The sequence below is a fragment of the Myxocyprinus asiaticus genome, chromosome 21 (genome assembly GCF_019703515.2).
Source record: "Myxocyprinus asiaticus isolate MX2 ecotype Aquarium Trade chromosome 21, UBuf_Myxa_2, whole genome shotgun sequence".
Taxonomy (NCBI): Eukaryota; Metazoa; Chordata; class Actinopteri; order Cypriniformes; family Catostomidae; genus Myxocyprinus; species Myxocyprinus asiaticus.
The window spans coordinates 39,172,995-39,192,472 of NC_059364.1; the positions used below are offsets into that span (position 1 = coordinate 39,172,995).

At 39.7% G+C, this 19,478-nt stretch overlaps 2 protein-coding genes across 5 annotated transcripts in view; one reads left to right on the plus strand and one right to left on the minus strand.

The window, feature by feature from the left end:
• Window positions 1-19,478, minus strand: part of LOC127412404 (cullin-9-like) — a 72,985-nt gene that overhangs the window by 39,015 nt on the left and 14,492 nt on the right. For all 4 annotated transcript variants that reach the window (XM_051648726.1, XM_051648727.1, XM_051648724.1 and 1 more), the window contains exons 3-12: window positions 18,698-18,852; window positions 14,556-15,137; window positions 10,793-10,934; window positions 9,944-10,134; window positions 7,380-7,782; window positions 5,268-5,460; window positions 3,786-3,987; window positions 3,515-3,705; window positions 984-1,180; window positions 528-765 (exon numbers count right to left, since the gene is read on the minus strand). In XM_051648726.1, the coding sequence (XP_051504686.1) occupies window positions 528-765; window positions 984-1,180; window positions 3,515-3,705; window positions 3,786-3,987; window positions 5,268-5,460; window positions 7,380-7,782; window positions 9,944-10,134; window positions 10,793-10,934; window positions 14,556-15,137; window positions 18,698-18,852 (2,494 nt within the window). The remainder of the gene's footprint in view (window positions 1-527; window positions 766-983; window positions 1,181-3,514; window positions 3,706-3,785; window positions 3,988-5,267; window positions 5,461-7,379; window positions 7,783-9,943; window positions 10,135-10,792; window positions 10,935-14,555; window positions 15,138-18,697; window positions 18,853-19,478) is intronic.
• The window catches only part of LOC127412406 (prosaposin-like), a 245,168-nt gene continuing 230,089 nt past the window's right edge, over window positions 4,400-19,478 (plus strand). The window contains exon 1 of the mRNA XM_051648730.1: window positions 4,400-4,406. The gene's annotated coding sequence lies outside the window, so the exon portion shown is untranslated. The remainder of the gene's footprint in view (window positions 4,407-19,478) is intronic.

Genomic DNA, 19,478 nt, shown 5'->3' on the forward strand with positions numbered 1-19,478 from the left:
TCGACAATGCCTACATGCACTGTAAAGTACAGCTTCTAAGCTTTAAATCAATATCTAGTTTGTGTTGGTCAAGACTGTAGTTATTAATATTTTGATAATTTTTTTCTCCGCAGGCCCACCAGTGGGGCCAATCCGAGGTTAAAGGATTAAGGTCACAAAGCTTGCACCAAAGAAACATAATATATAATATGAAACACACATTCTTAATAAAAACAATATTGTGAAAAGTAAAATGTTCAAATACATTACAGTAATGTAAATTTAGAGGGAACATACTCATATTAATACAAAAAAATCAACAACAAAAAAATCAATATCAATATTTTTTTTATACATTTCTCTCTCTCTTTTTTTTTTTTTTTTTTTTTAATTTAGGGTGAAATATGGCCTGTACATTTTTCCATGAGATTCATCATATATAGTGCATCTACCTTGCATACAGTGCATGCAAATCTATCACAACAGTTTAACACAGGAATATGTTCCCAACATGGGCTTATTATCATCACTATATGATAAGGCCTTACCTAAGGATTGAGAGCTGTACAGCCCGGTCTGCTCTATGCTGGTCCATGAGGCGTATAAGGTCCTGGAAGGTGTCTCTGCTGCGGCTCACCTCGTTTCTCTCTTCCTCCAGTTGGGAGGTGTTGTCACAGAGCAGCTGTTCCAAGGTCAGTATGACCTCTTTAGTGGCCGTCATCTCCTTTAAACTCACCACCAACATTTTCAGCTCTGTGTCTTTAAAGTCATGCTCGTCTTTAGACTCTACAGACACAAACAGAGGTGCATGTTATTTCATAAGAGGCGATTAGAGGTACCAACACTTGTATTCCAAGTCAAGAAAGAAAAGGTTTTGTTAAATACTTTATTAACATACTGCTAATTATAGGGGTGTAGAAATTATTATTACTTTTCAATGCCCTGTGCAGGTTTTGCAAGAGATACATTTATTAGGATGCGGTTAAGATAATGCAGAGTGATACCTTTCTTCTCCAGCTTGTGAACCATGGAGATGTGGTTGAGTGCGATGATGGCCAGCATGCTGTGATGGTTCTGAGCAGAAAGGCACTTCTTCAGTGTGGCACTGACATTGCAGGCGACTAGCTGCTCTGCCAGACTCTTGTGACTGGAGATCAACATGATGATGACCAGCAGCCCGTTCCGCACAGACAAACCACAGCTGCATATATCACAGGATGAAAATGAACATGAATTAAGAAAACAGTCAAGCAAAAGTAGCACTAGGGCTGGGCGATTTGATGGCATATATACAGAGCAATGGTACAAATATGTCAAGCAGTAGAGATTCCGCTTCACGGTTTATATTGGTTTACCCACAGTGCGGAAAAAAAGACACCAAGCAGAGAACCCACTCTGCAAACTGTGACACAGATGGGCACTTCCAGTGTAGACAGCTTTGTTGATTATAATGAGAGTGATTTATTTTTCATGTTTTATGTTGCACCAGCCACGTCCATGGTGTAATTGTTGGCTGTTTATGGATGGGACCATCTGATGTGAGGTTACAGGTTTGCGTATATCAGCTATTTTACAACGGCTTAGAATGTTGCACATCCAATCATATTGAGCCTATAATACAGACTACTACTCTTTTTAGCCTTATGTTAGTAACTTAAGTGTTGAATAATGTAAAGCTATTTTAAGACTATTTTTAAGACTCGTTAATTTGTTATGAATAATCTCAAATTATTGATTTTTGTTAGCGTCCAAATTCCAAATAATAATCATCAAATGAGATTAAGTATCTTTATAAATAAAAGCATTTATTTTACTGGATTATCCAAAAATAGGCATTACTACATGGTTAAGTAATAAATAAAAAATGTTGTTGAATTTCCTGCAAAAATAGCTAAAAGTATATGAACCCTCTGGAATTACGGGCATTTGTGCAAATTTGTCTTAAAACATGATTTTAATCATCATCCAAGTTACAATAATAAACAAACACAATCTATTTTAACACAAATTATTGTATTGTTCATATGCATATTGAATACATCATTCAAACATTCACAGTGTAGGTTGGAAAAAGTATGTGAACCCCTAGGCTAATGATGTCAACAAAAGCTAATTAGAGTACGAGTTGGCATCCAATTAATGAAATGAGACTGGAGATGTGGGTTAGAGCAACTTTGACTATAAAAAGCACTCAACCATTTTGAGTTTACTATTCACAAGAAGCATCTGCTGACATGGACCATGCCTCAAAAAAAAGATGTAAGAAGACCTATGATCAAGAATTGTTGCTTTGCATAATGCTGGAAAGGGTTACAAAGTTATCTCGAAGAGCTTAGATATTCATCTGTCCACAGTTAGACAAATTGTCTATAAAAGGAGACGATTTAGTAGTGTGGCTACTCTCCCTAGAAATGGCCATCCAGCAAAAATGACTCAAAGGGCACACCGCAGAATGCTCAATGAGGTAAAACAGAACCCTAGAGGGACAGCTAAAGATTTGATGGAATCATTGGAACTGGTTAACATCTCTGTTCATGAGTCTACTATACGGAAAACATTAAACAGGCATGGTGTCCATAGTAGGACACCATGAACGAAGCTGCTGCTTTCCAACAAAAAACATTGCTGCGCACCTGAAGTTTGCCAAAGACCACCTTGACACTTTAAAATGCTACTGGCAAAATGCTTTGTGGACTGATGAAACTAAGATTGAATTGTTTGTGAAGAACACGCAGGACTACGTATGGTGTAAAAAGGGCACCGTATACCAACTGAACATAAAAACATCATCCCAACGGTGGTATGGTGGAGGGAGCATCATGATTTGGGGCTGCTTTGCTGCTTCGGATCTGGACCACTTGCCACAAGAGGAAAAAATTAATTCCCAAGTTTATCAAGATATCCTACAGGACAATGTCATGGTGGCTGTGCACCAGCTGAAGAATTTGGGTGATGCAGCAGGATAATGTACTTTGAAGTAAAACCACTACAGAATGGCTTCAGAAAAAGAAAATCCTCCTTTTGTAGTGGTCAAATCAGAGCCCAGACCGTAACCCAATAGAGATGCTGTGGAATGATCTCAAGAGAGCCATTCACACAAGACATACTAAGAATATGGCTGATCTGAAGCAGTTCTGTAAGGAAAAATTGTCCAAAATTCCTTCTGAATGTTGTGCAGGTCTAATCTGCAGCTTCCGAAAATGCTTGGTTGAGGTTATTTCTGCCAAAGGGGGATCGACCAGTTATTAAATCCAAAGGTTCACTTACATTTTCCACAGCACAGTGAATGTTTAATGGGATGTGTTCAATAAAAACATGAAAAATTATAATTGTTTGTGTGTTGTTAGCTTAAGTGTTTGTCTATACCTGTGACTTTGATGGAGATGAGATAAAATTTTCAACCAATTAATACAGAAAACCAGCTAATTCAAAAGGGTTCAAATACTTTTTCTTGTCACTATATATTACGACAACGGTATATAAGAATTTGGTCATAATGCCCATCCTTATGAAAGACACACACTACACTTCTTACCCTGCTGTGCTAAGCATGAGGTCAATAGCAGAAGGGATGGCACACAGGAGCCCTTTAGAGCCCTCCGGTGTGGCAGAACCTATGCTGGCAAAAATCTCCAGCATCATCTGTGTGCCAGATTCAGAGAGGGGCAGACAACCACCCACACTGCGCGGGTCATGCTTACTGGCACCTGTTATCACCTTCAGTGTCTGGGAGAGAGCAATACACATTTATCAGGCATAAGAAAATAAGAAGAAACATAAGAAACAATACAAGAATGGCAACTCACCGCCAGCGCAATCTGCTGCACCTGTATACAGGTAGGATACTCTTGCATGCAGGACAGGATGGCTTTCACACCCCCCTCTGTGGCGAAGGAGACCCTCCACTCGTATTTCAGCATGAGACTGCGTGTCAACAGCAACGCAATGACAGTGTTCTGCTTGGGCTGACTGCCAGTCATCTCCACCAGCAACTTTAACACTTTGTCACTGCAAGCGAAAAGAAAAAAGTAGATAATTACATTAGATCACTCCCTTTTGATTGGAAGTAATGAATAAGTAAGATCTGAAATCACAACTTAAATGAAAAAAATTGTTTCTGATTTTTCTTTGGGCCATTAATCAACAGACATTTACATAGTATAATTTAGAAAGACAATCATTTTTTTTTATTTATTTATTTTTTATTAAAATTTAAATTTGAGCAATTTTAGGTGGGTGACTCTCCAGGTCACATTTCACCCTAATAAAATAAAATAAAAATAAATAAATTATATTTTGCTTAAAAAAATATGAAATGCATTTTTACCTGAAATTCATACTGTAATGCTTAATTTCTTAACAGTAATACAATAATGAAAATCATGTCAGCTAAAAAATTTTCTATTATTAAAATCAGCATAAACAGCAAATACTGCCATGATCTATAACTTTACTTGTACTTTACCATTTAAATATATCAAGTTTTACATAAAAAAACATAATGGCCCTAAAGATAGCCTTCATTTTCTTTTGATTTGAGGTGAAATATGAATTAGGATACATTTACACGACAACGATGTACTAAAAACAGAAAAGATTTCATTTGCTTTTTGAAAAGTTTTGCGTACAGATGACAACGTTGTCAAATCTATCCCTGTTCACATGCCATTATGCATGCCAGGCCAGTAGTTGGCGATGTCACTTTGTAAAGAAACACTAGGTGCCTGTGCACGTAAGCATTCTTCCACAGTGCGGTGAATACAAACAATGAAGATGGCGATCACTGGTCGTAGTAGTGATGCAGTAAATCTACACTTTGCTGGAGAAGCGTCAATAAACTCAAAATCTTGAGCAGCACAAACACAGTCCTGTAGTCCGCCATTGTAGTTTTGAATGTGTCGCGCGTTGTTTTGAAGTACTCGCACGCATGCTTATAGACTGAACTATCGTTTTCACAAATTCCCGTTTTTCTATGTTTACATGGGATGATAACGGCATCGTTTTCAAAAACTTGCACTTTGAAACCAGTTTTCAAAAGTTTGCGTTTTCAGGCCCCAAAACGCCGTTGTGTAAATGAACAGCCAAAACGCATAAAAAGTTTTCCGTTTTTAGTTGAAAACGTTTCCGTGTAAACGGCCCCTTAGACATATCTTGACAGTTTTTATAAAATTCACTCTGGTGGGCAGAAACCATCAATAGCGTTGTTTTTCTTTAAGATTGCTTAAATTTTAGTCTGTAGTCCCACAGCTGAGAGAGCAATGTTTGTGGTCTGTAATGTTGAGTCTCACCGGATGGTCTGTGCAGAGTCTGATCTGAGGGTGCTTTTCTCCTGAGGTCCCTCCTCCTCCAGAATCTTACTGATGACCTTCATTCCAGCCAGCTGCATTCCTGAGTCTGAGCTGCTCTTCTTCATTATGTCCACCACCTCCCCAATCTTCTCCAGTGAGCTTTTCTTACCCTGCACCTTTGGACTGTTGTACACTGCAGTGAACAGAATCGCAAACAGGCACCAGTTATTTTTCCCAGTGCTGGTCAAGTCAGAGCAAAGTCATTTTTGATGAAAAGAGACTTAAATGCGGCCCAATGGAGGATTTAGGCTCTGTTTACACCTGGTATTAAGATTCAATTTGGGCGATCCCGTCACAAGTACATATTCTGTATTTTCTATATGAACTGAGATTCAGACGTGTGTGCTTCTCATCTGTGTAACTGCATGTTAATATCAGGCACACTGAAGAAGTTCTTGTGGTTTAAATCCACAACATTAAAACCACCTGCCTAATATTGTGTAGGTTCCCCTCGTGCCACCAAAACAGCGCCAACCCGCATCTCAGAATAGCATTCTGAGGTTCTATTCTTCTCATAACAATTGTTCAGAGCAGTTATCGGAGTTACTGTAGACTTGTCAGTTCGAACCAGTCTGGCTATTCTCTATTGACCTCTCTCATCAACAAGCCACTCACTGGATGTTTTTTGTTTTAGGCACCATTCAGAGTAAATTCTAGAGACTGTTGTGCGTGAAAATCCTAGGAGATCAGCAGTTACAGAAATACTCAAACCAGCACATCTGGCACCAACAATCATCCATGCGATTATCCAATCAGCCAATCATGTGGCAGCAGTGCAGTGCATTAAATCATGCAGATATGGGTTAGGAGCTTCAGTTAATGTTCACATCAACCATCAGAATGGGGAAAAAATGTGATCTCAATGATTTGGACCGTGGCATGATTGCTAGTGCCAGATGGGCTGGTTTGAGTATTTCTGTAACTGCTGATCTCCTGGGATTTTCACACACAATAGTCTCTAGAATTTATTCTCGAATGGTGACAAAAACAAAACAAAAAAACATCCAGTGAGCGGCAGTTCTGTGCATGGAAATGTCTTGTTGATGAAAGAGGTCAACAGAGAATGGCCAGACTGGTTCGAACTGACAAAGTCTACAGTAACTCAGATAACCACTACTGAGAATAATAATATCTCAGAATGCTATTCTGAGATGCAGGTTGGCGCTGTTTTGGCGGCACGAGCGGGACACACACATTATTAGGCAGGTGGTTTTAATGTTGTGGCTGATCTGTGTATATGTGACAGCACTTTTTTACATTTTCCGATCAGCTGGTCATTTAATTTCTAAACTGCAAGTAACCGCCGTTTAAAAATCTTGTTTTGCCCAGTTGTTGATTAATGGGTGATGAGGTGGTTCTTCACTGGTGTTTGAACGCATTCCAACATATGAGCGCTTGCACTACAAGCCCAATGTGGTCACATGCTTTTTCGACTACCTCCAAATGAGGAAGATGTGGACAAATCTCACCTTTTTTTTTTTTTTTTTGTAGTCCCATTTCAAAAGGATCGCCCAAAATGCATCCCGATACCAGGTGTAAAGGTGTTTGATTTCTAAATAGTAAAACATTTTAAATGAAATGTGCTTGAGCTCATTTGGTCATTTTCACATTTGAGTATTTTCTCTTTTTATTTGGAACTTGATAGGTGCAACCCAAAAGACAAAATGATCCAAAACAAATGAATAAAAACAAAGTCAAAACAGCAAAACTAAAATTAAAAAATGGATAGATCCAACTCTAAATACTGACTGGATGATATTCAAAGATGTTGTTCAATTTCTGATATATGCACATACATTTTAACTGTGACTTCACATCAATTGAAATCTATGCTAAGTTTTTTACTTTTACTGTAAACAATTAGGCACAATCTTTAACAAAAGAGTTTAACAACACCCCTTATTAAGTTCTTCCCTGTCTTGATATGTTTGGGACACATCCCACTCAGTATTTTAGCATTACCCATTGGTTCACTCTCATGTGTAAAGGTATAGTGAAATCTCTACCAGGGGGACATCAGTATAAAATGCAATCTATAAAACAAAGGCTTGCCTTTCATCTTCTCCTCCAGGTCATCAGGATACTTGGTGTCATCTTCATTGGGAAGTTCGCTCTCTGTCTCACTGCCACAGCTGCCCGTGTCCGCTGGAGTCTCTTTCTTAGCTTTCTTGGACACAGAGCCTATGGTGCAGGAAGAGGAGGATGCAGCTGTGGCTGATGACAGTGATGATGAAGATGGAGCTCCAGGTCCTCCAAGTGAACCATCCATCAGCATTTCCTCATCCTCAAGACCAGCACCTCCATAGCTCAGGTAATGTTTCCTGAAGGTGTGCGAGCAGAGCAGGTCGTCCAAACACGAGGCCTGCAGATTCTGTTTCAAGTAGTGGAGAACCTTCCGCACCACCTCACTGGTGATAGACAGCTGGATCAGAGAAGACTCCTCCAAATCTGCCATCTAACACAAACAAATAGAGAAAGCATAAGGTCACCACAAGCAGGCTTACTGAGTAGAGCAAAATACATACAAGCTCATTTGGAAGAGCTTACGCTGTGTCCTAACCAGAAAAGGGTTTTTCCTGCACTGAAAATGTTTCGCTGCGTGACATTCGAAGCAAATTTATTTTCATCTTTAATTTATATTTCATCTGACTGAAGCCTGGTTTTCGCGTGAGTTTTATGCGAGCCCTGAGAGAACTACTCGCAAGATCCGCTGTACTCTGTCTGGAGCTTCCTTCGATATCTCGGCACTTAAGGCCTATTTATACTTATTTGTCGAACCTACACATAAGGCGTAGCCTACACCGTACCCTGACATGCACTTCTCCAAAAATGTAACAACCTGTCACGTTAACACAGATCACAACAGCTGTGATTGGTCCGAATTAACCAGACACTGTCCCCAAGGATGACAAAAAAAAACAAAAACAAAAAAAAAAAATCCGAGGTAGCGGCACATTTTTCCCAAGACTATTTTAAGATCTATGCATCGTATCAACTGATCATTGACACACTGTATTTGGACTTGTTTCCTTTATCTGCTGTTTTTATAATCTGTTTATGTTACATGAAGTTATAAGTGAATACACAACAAAAAGACATCAGTTTACAATTTGTAATCTCTGTGCTCTCTTTTCCTCAATATATATTTGGTATGTGATTGATACAATATTTGTTTTTTCTACTCAAGAACTCGTTTTGACAATATGTCTGGCAGTATGGTGTTCAGTAAAATAATATTACATAAGTTATGAAAACTGAAAACTTAATTTGTCAGCAAAAAGCACCCATTAGAGTTGGTTATATTGTCTATATGCATTGTAAAGTCCAGCTTATAAGCTTCAAAATGACACCCATTTTGTGTTGGTCAAGCGAGTAAGTTTATTATTTTGATTGGGATTTGTTTTTTTCAGCACGGAGCGTCAAAGGATGCCAAAATAATTATATAATGCTACAAGAATTTCATAATTACTTTTGAATCCACGAATGACATTGCCTTTTCTTTATTTATGAAATGTATAATTATTTCAGAAATGAAGACATTTTCTCTCAATACACTAGTTTTTTGACTGTGTACTCACAGAATGATGCAAACATACCAACGCAGAACTATAAATGCAAAGCACCGCATTGGCCACTACATTGAGCCTACGTCGTAAGGTTGACACAGGAGTAGAAATCGGCATTTATTCGACCTATTTGAATTCTACTGAGAATTTTCTTGGAGTGCTATGGAGAATGTCAAACCTCTCAAACAGCTAGACAGACCTGACGACATTATAAACAGCACTGATGAGGAAAATAGATAATGTGCCATGCACCAAAATAAAGTTTATTGACAAAAATGTTAGTTTTATATTAAATACTCTATAAGAGTTTATTACAACTGTGACAGTTGTAGTTAATTTCTAAACATGTTCAGGCTCTTATTTTCTCATAACAAATACTATAATACATTTTTTAGAAACACTAGCTTAATTGGCCTAACTACAGTATCAACCTATGCTAATAGGAAATTGCACTGTAAATATAAGGACAAGTATATAAATGACTTTAAAGTCTGGACCTCCAAGATTTATGGACAAATATGCCCTGCTTAGAAATATACAGTATATATATATATATATAAATATACAGAGCTGAAATCTGTAGGAAACACTGTGTTGAATCAGTGCATCTTATACCCTTTTTTTTCCTTTGTCTTTGTTTTCATTTATTACAGCAACAACAAAGAAATCCTGTTTCACTTGGAATCTACCACATAAATGTCACATTATGGAAATAAAATGAGATGCGAAAAGTCTTTTATGTTGACTATAATATACAGCATGGATCCAACCCTTTCCCATGAATTTTCCATTCTCCCGTGATTACTGGATACAATTTTAAAAAAATCGTTTTATAGAAAATGGAGAAAGAGATTAATTTTATGGAGAAAATGTAAAAATTCTAGCTGATTTTAGAGCTCAGCATAAGAAATATTTGTGGATTTAACCTGCAACTGGCAGGTGTGACCAAGTTAATTTTATATCCCGTTTACAAGTAAACACACTCACTGCTCAACAGCTTATTTTATGAAGGAAAGTCTAAGTTAAAGAATAGGTTATAGGAGAGCGCACCGGTTCATCAAAGCTCTGTCGCAGGATATTGTTGATTTCCTGATGCTGTTTGGGTTCCAGCTTCTTAATGAAGAAGAGCACCTCCCACCATTCGGCACGACTCAGGGTGCTTGCATCATTCTGAGATCCCTCCAACAGGTATGGCAATGAGTAAAGCCCCCCGGGGGGCTTAGAAAAGAATGTCTGACTCACTGACACGTTCACAAACAGATACATAAAAGAGGAGGACAGAATGATCCCAAATTTAGAGATACAAAAACATATACAAAGAAAGTGAAAATGGGTGAATCTCATAAAACCTGTCAAGAACAGGTCTGGTCACATTTCACCACAAAATCAAAATAAAGAAATAACAAATTACATTTTGCTTCTAGAATTTTTTTTTTTTACTATTTTAAAAGATATGTTTTCATTGTGACATTATTTTCATGACAATTAGTTAAAAGAAATACTTGTATCATCATGGTAGTTTTTGTTGTATTGCCTTTATGTCGATTTAAATGTACAATAATCTTTGTATTGCAGTGTTTTCTTACTGTAATAACCACAAACAATTACAAAAATATTCTAACATTTTAAAAGAAAATGTCCAGTTGCACACAGCAATGACAATTTGTGGGGGGAAAATGCTTAATTGTCATGACACCAATGTCACAATAGAACACCTTAAATAGTTATAATTTTCTTTATATAAAATGTCAAAACAAATTGACCTGCACATGTTTATGTGAGATACACCCAAATAATAATTTGGCTGAATATTGTACTGAGCCTTAGATCGAAATACTGTATTTAGATCTTCGACACAAAAGCACCATGTTTGGGCGTTCCTGATTCTTCGTGTCTTACCTGTAGTGAGTTTGAGTGTCTCTGTGAGTGAGGAGGCCTTCTCCTGAGTCTCTTTCACAGCCTGACCTCCACTGCCATTGCCTAGGATCTCAATCATATGCCAGTGCACCCAGTATGTCCTGGAGAGAGAGTTCCAGTACACCTGCACAAGACAAAAAGTTAAAAACTTATCTGGGGGAGTTGCGTGGCACCATGTGAGGTTCGGACGTGTGAACAGCGAGCTCTGCGCACTTTACTAGTTTTATACTTTTTGTGTCATAAACTGGTGAAATCTGATGCACCCTGACTCTTAACTGTTTTAGGAAGAATATAAGTCAAAGAATTCAAAATCCTCGGGCTCTGGAGACATTAAAAGACGCTTACGTGCTCGAGCTGAATCCACCAAGCCACAGGCCGCAAGCCTGGGAGTCGATTTGGCCGGTGAGGAGAAGGAAATTCGGCGACAATTGATGAACATGTCGGCAAATCTGACGAAGGTCGTTGCTGACTTGGAGGAGCTTGCTGTAATACGTCAATCGATCACTGCCATGGAGACGAAATTCACTGAGATGGTTACAAGAGTGGCGGATGTTGAGAAACGGACAGATTATCTGGAGTCATCGGAAAAGGAATTAGCTGCTAATCCACTAGTGACCAAGGCGGATTTGGAGCACGTCTGGGAAAAGTTGGAAGATATGGAGAATCGTAACCGGTGGAATAACGTCCGAATTGTTGGAATTCCTGAGGGAGCAGAGGGTCAGAATATGGTGGAATTCCTGGACAAGCTCTTTCCGAGTCTGCTCAACATAACAGGCCATAAACTGGAAATCAAGCAAGCTCACAGAGTTCCGGCTTGGCAATCCGCTGAGGGAGATAGGCCCCGATCAATTCGGGCCAAATTTCTGAGATCATATGAGGAGTAAAGGAAGGCTTTCTTGGAAGAACCACAACATTTTCTTGTTCCCAGACTTTGCAAATTCGACAAGAGAGAAACATGATCGATTCAAGGAATGTAAGAAACTCTTACATCAACGGAAGGTCACTTTTGCACTGATGTTCCCGGCCAAATTGAGAATAGATACTAAGGATGGCTGTAAAACATTCACATGCCCACAGCAAGCGATTGTCCTTCATAAAGTCAATGGAATAAGTTATTTTGTGGTACTCACGTTGCAGCCGAGTGAGCCTGACTCACTGAACATTCACTTGTTCAATAAACTGGGCGCCTTTTTTTTTTGTTTTTTTTTTGCTGGTTCCGCCTAGCGGCTGGAGTTTGTTTTGTGGAATAGCACTCCTTCGGGGCAGCATTGTGGATGAATCTGCATGTTCTTTGTGCTTATACCTCCTATTGGTTTGAGTTTATTTTGTGGAGTATTTATTGCAGGACATTAGAGTGATTGGGTCATTTGTTGCCCTCATGTAGCAGTTGAATGGGCCGGCTCACTAAATATTCGTTTGACTGCCTAAGGAAACTGAACAGCTTTTTATTTTTTGTGCTGTTTCCGCTAGCGGCTGGAGTTTGTTTTGTGGAGGAACACACCTTCGGGACAGTTATGTGGATGAATCTACATGTTCTGTGTGTTTATTCCACCTATTGGCTGAAGTTTGTTTTAAAGACTATCTTCTGTTGTGTAATTCTGTCTCACAAAATTTGTATAGAAGCACTGGACTTGAGCAATCCAATGGCAAAGTTGTCACAGGGGCTCTCGTAGGCGTACATGGACTGTTTGAGTTTAGAGGGATGGAAGCCAGTTGGCGCTGTCGTGTGTGGGGTTAATGCGCATGTTTTTCTTTTTTCTGTTTGTTTGGCTCTGGGGGAAGTTTGGGGTTTGACTGTTGCACTAATGTTGGAATGTGGTCTTTATAATCTTGTTTTTGACACACAATCTATTCTTTCTAATATGTCAAAATGTCAAATGTTAATATGAGTGGATTATCTCTCTCCACATGGAATGTGAATGGGTTGGGGCACCCCATAAAAAGAAGGAAGGTTATTTATTTTCTTAAACGTAAGAAATACGATATGATTCTTCAAGAAACGCATCTTTCCCCCCAGGAAGCTGAAAAATTTGGGAAGATATGGTGAGTCATTACACTGATAAGTAAGCATCTACAATTCAAATGTCATATTAAAGATAAATAAGGAAGAGCCATTATTTTTTTAGCAGAAATTCAGGGGCAAAGGTTGATTTTGGCTAATATTTATGCACCTAATGCTGATGATCAGGGCTTTTTTATAGATCTTGAAGGGATGTTGCAAGCCACTGGCACCCCTCATGATATAATATTGGGAGGAGACTTTAATCTTTTGATGGACTCAGTCCTTGACCATAGTGAAGCAAAAATGTGTTAGCCCCCTAGAGCAACAGTGACGCTTCACAGGTTGTGTAAAAATCTTGGTATTACAGATATTTAGAGACTTTTGAACCCATCTGGTAGGAACTATACATTATTTTCATCAGTCCATAAGATTTATTCTAGAATAGGTTCCCTCATTAGTCCCTCATTTCTTCTGTCATTGATTGCTCAATTTGAAACATCTTAGTCTCAGATCACACCCTGGTGAGTTTAGAGGTGTTGCCATATACGGAAAAAAGAAATCATATAGTTGGCGCTTTAATGTATCCCTTTTGCAAAATCCTGAATTCCAACAAATTATAAAGGCTGAAATCAGTGTATATATGGAGACCAACTGGTCCTCAGTATCCTCTGTGGGCGTGGCTTGGGAGGCCCTTAACGCAGTTCTTAGAGGTCAATCATACAGTATGCCTCATTCATCAAAAAATCCAAAGCACGTGAACTCGTGGAGTTGGAAGGGAATATTAAAAGTGCAGAGGCAGGGCTGAAACGCCGAATGTCGTCTGATGGCTTCAGAGAATTGACCTGACTGAAATACAGATATAATACTGTTTTGAGTTTTGGCTATTCAGGGCAAGACAGTCATACAGTCGGGGGACAAAGGAGGGAAGCTTTTGGCTAGATATATAAAGCAGAGTGTGTCTTTCTACCATTCCCTCAGTGAAATCTGCTGGTGGTCAGACTCCGGTGGCTGCCATCTCACTTGATGCTGAAAAGCAGCCACCCACATCACAGTACTGTGTATATATATATATATCCAATGCATAACTTGTGATAATATCTAGAAATTAAGTCTGTAAAAACACTGGCTTATAGAGATCAGCCAATGCATGCAGCACTGAAGCCATCTACTGGCAATAGTTGTAATTTCATGTAATTGTTTTTTTTTTTTTTTTCAGCAGATGTCACCAGAGAGTCCCAATGCATCACATATTTTGATGTTTTGACAATCTTTCAATTTACTGAAATGAAGGTTTTTGTTGAAGTGAAGATAACATTAAATGTGCTTATTTTATATGAAAATGTTGTAATTGGAGGTAAATAAGGTCTAAATACAATACCCCATCCAGAGTTTTTACTTTAGTGATAGTAGTGTTATTAGGCTACATATCTTTAAAACATTTTTAAAATAATACACTTGTATGTTCAGGTCAATTTTGACCCGTGAACAACTTAAGTGTGACTCACAAATGAACAATGCACAAGGGTTAAATGTCTTATTGTGCATGATTTTTATTTTTTTATGTCTTGGTAAACTTGAATCAGATGGATTTATCACTGAAGATCAGATATAAAGTCTAACTCAAAGTTCACTAAAGTTCCTGAATACAGAAAATGTGAATTAAAATGGGTCTGTCAAAGAAATATTAACTGTTCTTGGAAGTGTTTGATTTGCCTGACATGCATGCATTCACACAGCACTGACCTGCACAGGTGGTGAACCGTCGTTACTGTAGCGAAACTCTCCCTCGTCCCCAGCGCTGACCTCCTCGTAGTCTTCCAGCATACGGACCGTCATGCCACTCTTCAGGTTATCCTGCACATACTCCACATAAGCAGAACGTGAAGTGAAGTCTGAACGTGTCTTGAAACCATTTGTGGTTTTCTTCTTCTTTGGTGGCGTGACCGCTGCAATTGCCGTAGCGGCCATGATGGAAGATGTAGCGGAGAAGCGCGGCTGAAAGATAGAGCGAACAAGGTTTTTCTGGGTGTCGCTCTTTATCTCCTCCACCCCTCTGGTGGCACTCGGGGAGGTCATGGGCAGCTGTCGGTTGCGGTCCCAGCCCATGACACGCACCAGCTCGGAGATGAGGTTGGCCATGGCCATGGTGAACTCAAACTCCCGCTGCACACGTGCGTGCTCTGATTGGTAGGTGGCCGTTGAGGAGGAGGGGCCGACATCCTGTCGCTCAGAGGACGACTCCACCCCCGCTGTGTTGAGCTTGTCCATCAACGAAGTGACGCACAAGTAACGCTTCACCAGAGAGAACAGCAGCTTGCCTGGAATCTTAAATAGATACACACAATTGTTATTCACAGACACTGGAACAAGATATACAGTGCATCCGGAAAGTATTCACAGCGCTTCACTTTTTGTTATGTTACAGCCTTATTCCAAAATGGATTAAATTCATTATTTTCCTCAAAATTCTACAAACAATACCCCATAATGACAACGTGAAAGAAGTTTGTTTGAAATCTTCTTTCGTTTGAAATAAAATAAAAAAAAATAAATCACATGTACATAAGTATTCACAGCCTTTGCTCAATACTTTGTTGAAGCACCTTTGGCAACAATTACAGCCTCAAGTCTTTTTGAGTATGATGCTACAAGCTTGGCACACCTATTTCTGGGCAGTTTCTCCCATTCTTCTTTGCAGGACCTCTCAAGCTCCATCAGGTTGGATGGGGAGCGTCGGTGCACAGCCATTTTCAGATCTCTCCAGAGATGTTCAATCGGGTTCAAGTCTGGGCTCTGGCTTGGCCACTCAAGGACATTCACAGAGTTTTCCCGTAGCCACTCCTTTGTTATCTTGGCTGTGTGCTTAGGGTCGTTGTCCTGTTGGAAGATGAACCTTCGCCCCAGTCTGAGGTCCAGAGCGCTCTGGAGTAGGTTTTCATCAAGGATGTCTCTGTACATTGCTGCATTCATCTTTCCCTCGATCCTGACTAGTCTCCCAGTTCCTGCCGCTGAAAAACATCCCCACAGCATGATGCTGCCACCACCATGCTTCACTGTAGGGTTGGTATTGGCCAGGTGATGAGCGGTGCCTGGTTTCCTCCAGACATGATGCTTGCCATTCAGACCAAAGGGTTCAATCTTTGTTTCTCATGGTCTGAGAGTCCTTCAGGTGCCTTTTGGCAAACTCCAGTTGGGCTGTCATGTGCCTTTTACTGAGGAGTGGCTACCATCTGGCCAGTCTACCATACAGGCCTGATTGGTGGAGTGCTGCAGAGATGGTTGTTCTTCTGGAAGGTTCTCCTCTCTCCACAGAGAAATGCTGGAGGTCTGTCAGAGTGACCATCAGGTTCTTGGTCACCTCCCTGACTAAGGCCCTTCTCCCCCGATCGCTCAGTTTGGCCAGGCCAAACTGGTGGTTCCAAACTTCTTCCATTTATGGATGATGGAGGCCACTGTGCTCATTGGGACCTTCAATGCTGCAGAAATTTGTCTGTACCTTCGCCAGATCTGTGCCTCGATACAATCCTGTCTCGGAGGTCTACAGACAATTCCTTGGACTTCATGGCTTGGTTTGTGCTCTGACATGCACTGTTAACTGTGGGACCTTATTTAGACAGGTGTGTGCCTTTCCAAATCATGTCCAATCAACTGAATTTACCACAGGTGGACTCCAATCAAGTTGTAGAAACATCTCAAGGATGATCAGTGGAAACAGGATGCACCTGAGCTCAATTTTGAGTGTCATGGCAAAGGCTGTGAATACTTACAGGTGCATCTCAATAAATTAGAATGTCGTGGAAAAGTTCATTTATTTCAGTAATTCAACTCAAATTGTGAAACTCGTGTATTAAATAAATTCAATGCACACAGACTGAAGTTGTTTAAGTCTTTGGTTCTTTTAATTGTGATGATTTTGGCTCACATTTAACAAAAACCCACCAATTCACTATCTCAACAAATTAGAATACATCATAAGACCAATAAAAAAAAACATTTTTAGTGAATTGTTGGCCTTCTGGAAAGTATGTTCATTTACTGTATATGTACTCAATACTTGGTAGGGGCTCCTTTTGCTTTAATTACTGCCTCAATTCAGCGTGGCATGGAGGTGATCAGTTTGTGGCACTGCTGAGGTGGTATGGAAGCCCAGGTTTCTTTGACAGTGGCCTTCAGCTCATCTGCATTTTTTGGTCTCTTGTTTCTCATTTTCCTCTTGACAATACCCCATAGATTCTCTATGGGGTTCAGGTCTGGTGAGTTTGCTGGCCAGTCAAGCACACCAACACCATGGTCATTTAACCAACTTTTGGTGCTTTTGGCAGTGTGGGCAGGTGCCAAATCCTGCTGGAAAATGAAATCAGCATCTTTAAAAAGCTGGTCAGCAGAAGGAAGCATGAAGTGCTCCAAAATTTCTTGGTAAACGGGTGCAGTGACTTTGGTTTTCAAAAAACACAATGGACCAACACCAGCAGATGACATTGCACCCCAAATCATCACAGACTGTGGAAACATAACACTGGACTTCAAGCAACTTGGACTATGAGCTTCTCCACCCTTACTCCAGACTCTAGGACCTTGGTTTCCAAATGAAATACAAAACTTGCTCTCATCTGAAAAGAGGACTTTGGACCACTGGGCAACAGTCCAGTTCTTCTTCTCCTTAGCCCAGGTAAGACACCTCTGACGTTGTCTGTGGTTCAGGAGTGGCTTAACAAGAGGAATATGACAACTGTAGCCAAATTCCTTGACACATCTGTGTGTGGTGGCTCTTGATGCCTTGACCCCAGCCTCAGTCCATTCCTTGTGAAGTTCACCCAAATTCTTGAATCGATTTTGCTTGACAATTCTCATAAGGCTGCGGTTCTCTCGGTTGTGCATCTTTTTCTTCCACACTTTTTCCTTCCACTCAACTTTCTGTTAACATGCTTGGATACAGCACTCTGTGAACAGCCAGCTTCTTTGGCAATGAATGTTTGTGGCTTACCCTCCTTATGAAGGGTGTCAATGATTGTCTTCTGGACAACTTTCAGATCAGCAGTCTTCCCCATGATTGTGTAGCCTAGTGAACCAAACTGAGAGACCATTTTGAAGGCTCAGGAAACCTTTGCAGGTGTTTTGAGTTGATTAGCTGATTGGCATGTCACCATATTCTAATTTATTGAGATAGTGAATTGGTGGGTTTTTGTTAAATGTGAGCCAAAATCATCACAATTAAAAGAACCAAAGACTTAAACTACTTCAGTCTGTGTGAATTGAATTTATTTAATACACGAGTTTCACAATTTGAGTTGAATTACTGAAATAAATTAACTTTTCCATGACATTCTAATTTATTGAGATGCACCTATATGTACATGTGATTTTTTTCATTTTTTATTTTTAATAAATTTGCAAAGATTTCAAACAAACTTCTTTCACGCTGTCATTATGGGGTATTGTTTGTAGAATTTTGAGAAATAATGAATTTAATCCATTTTGGAATAAGGCTGTAACATAACAAAATGTGGAAAAAGTGAAGCGCTGTGAATACTTTCCGGATGCACTGTATAAGGAGCATTACTTTTAGAAGTGATCATCCCTATGCCCTAGTCCCTTCCAAGACTTTACTTTCCACTCTGAGAGCTTCGGAGGATTGAAACACATGGGGTTTAAAAATATTCAGGACTCACTTGGTCAATTTTATTTGAACTTATTTTTAAACAAACCTACAGCATGGCTATTGTGATTGTTCTCTATTTAAAGTGACCAGAGAAGGCATCATTTATGCCGTTTGGAAAAAAAATGATATTCTCCTGTGTCCTGTCTACCATTCATAATAGCACTCAAAACAACAGGTACACAAGAGCTCTTTCCAAAACCTTGTGATCCACCTGGAGGATTAGTACCTGCGGAAGATGGATGCCCTCAAAGGAGATGCCGTGCTCCTCAGAGGAGGTGGTCTCTGCGAAGAGCTCCAACAGTGTGTAACGGTTATCAAAGTCCATGTGCTGCTCGATGCCATCCTGCTGGCTGAGGGACAGAAGCACATAGGCACGACTCCCTGTGGAAGCGAAACAACACCATTTTCATTAATACCACAGTATGTTTTGGCTTTTGCCACTTTTATTGTAGAAGGTATAGAGGACAGGAAATAATGGGCTAAGAAAGGAATTTGGGAAGTGGATGGGAAATGATGCAATCCAGATTCAAACTCATGTCAACCACGTGAGCGCCACAGCTCAATGTGTTGGTGCACATGTGCTTACTCCTACATCATGATTCTGACATCACCACACAACAAAGTAATGCACAAGAAAGTAGTGATAGACAGATATATCAGCCAAGCTGATATATAGGATGATGTATGATCATTTATCGCCATCGGCCGATAACAATGCCCACTTGTCTCAAATGCCTTAATGTATTATCCTAAATCCCACTCTTTAGGTATGATGTATCATTTCGGTCATTTCAGTCGACCACTACAAGAAAGAGACTCTCTGCCAGCACCAGTAACTTTTCAGTCCAAACTATAAGCGAAAATGCTGACCAATACTACACAATTCCAGCTAATCAGTACATATTTCATGTTTAATATTTAACTATGTGGAGTGCATTTTGGACCAATTAAATGTTTACTGTGTGCGGGGCTACTCGGTACAAATCTGCAGAAACAGAAACCAAATG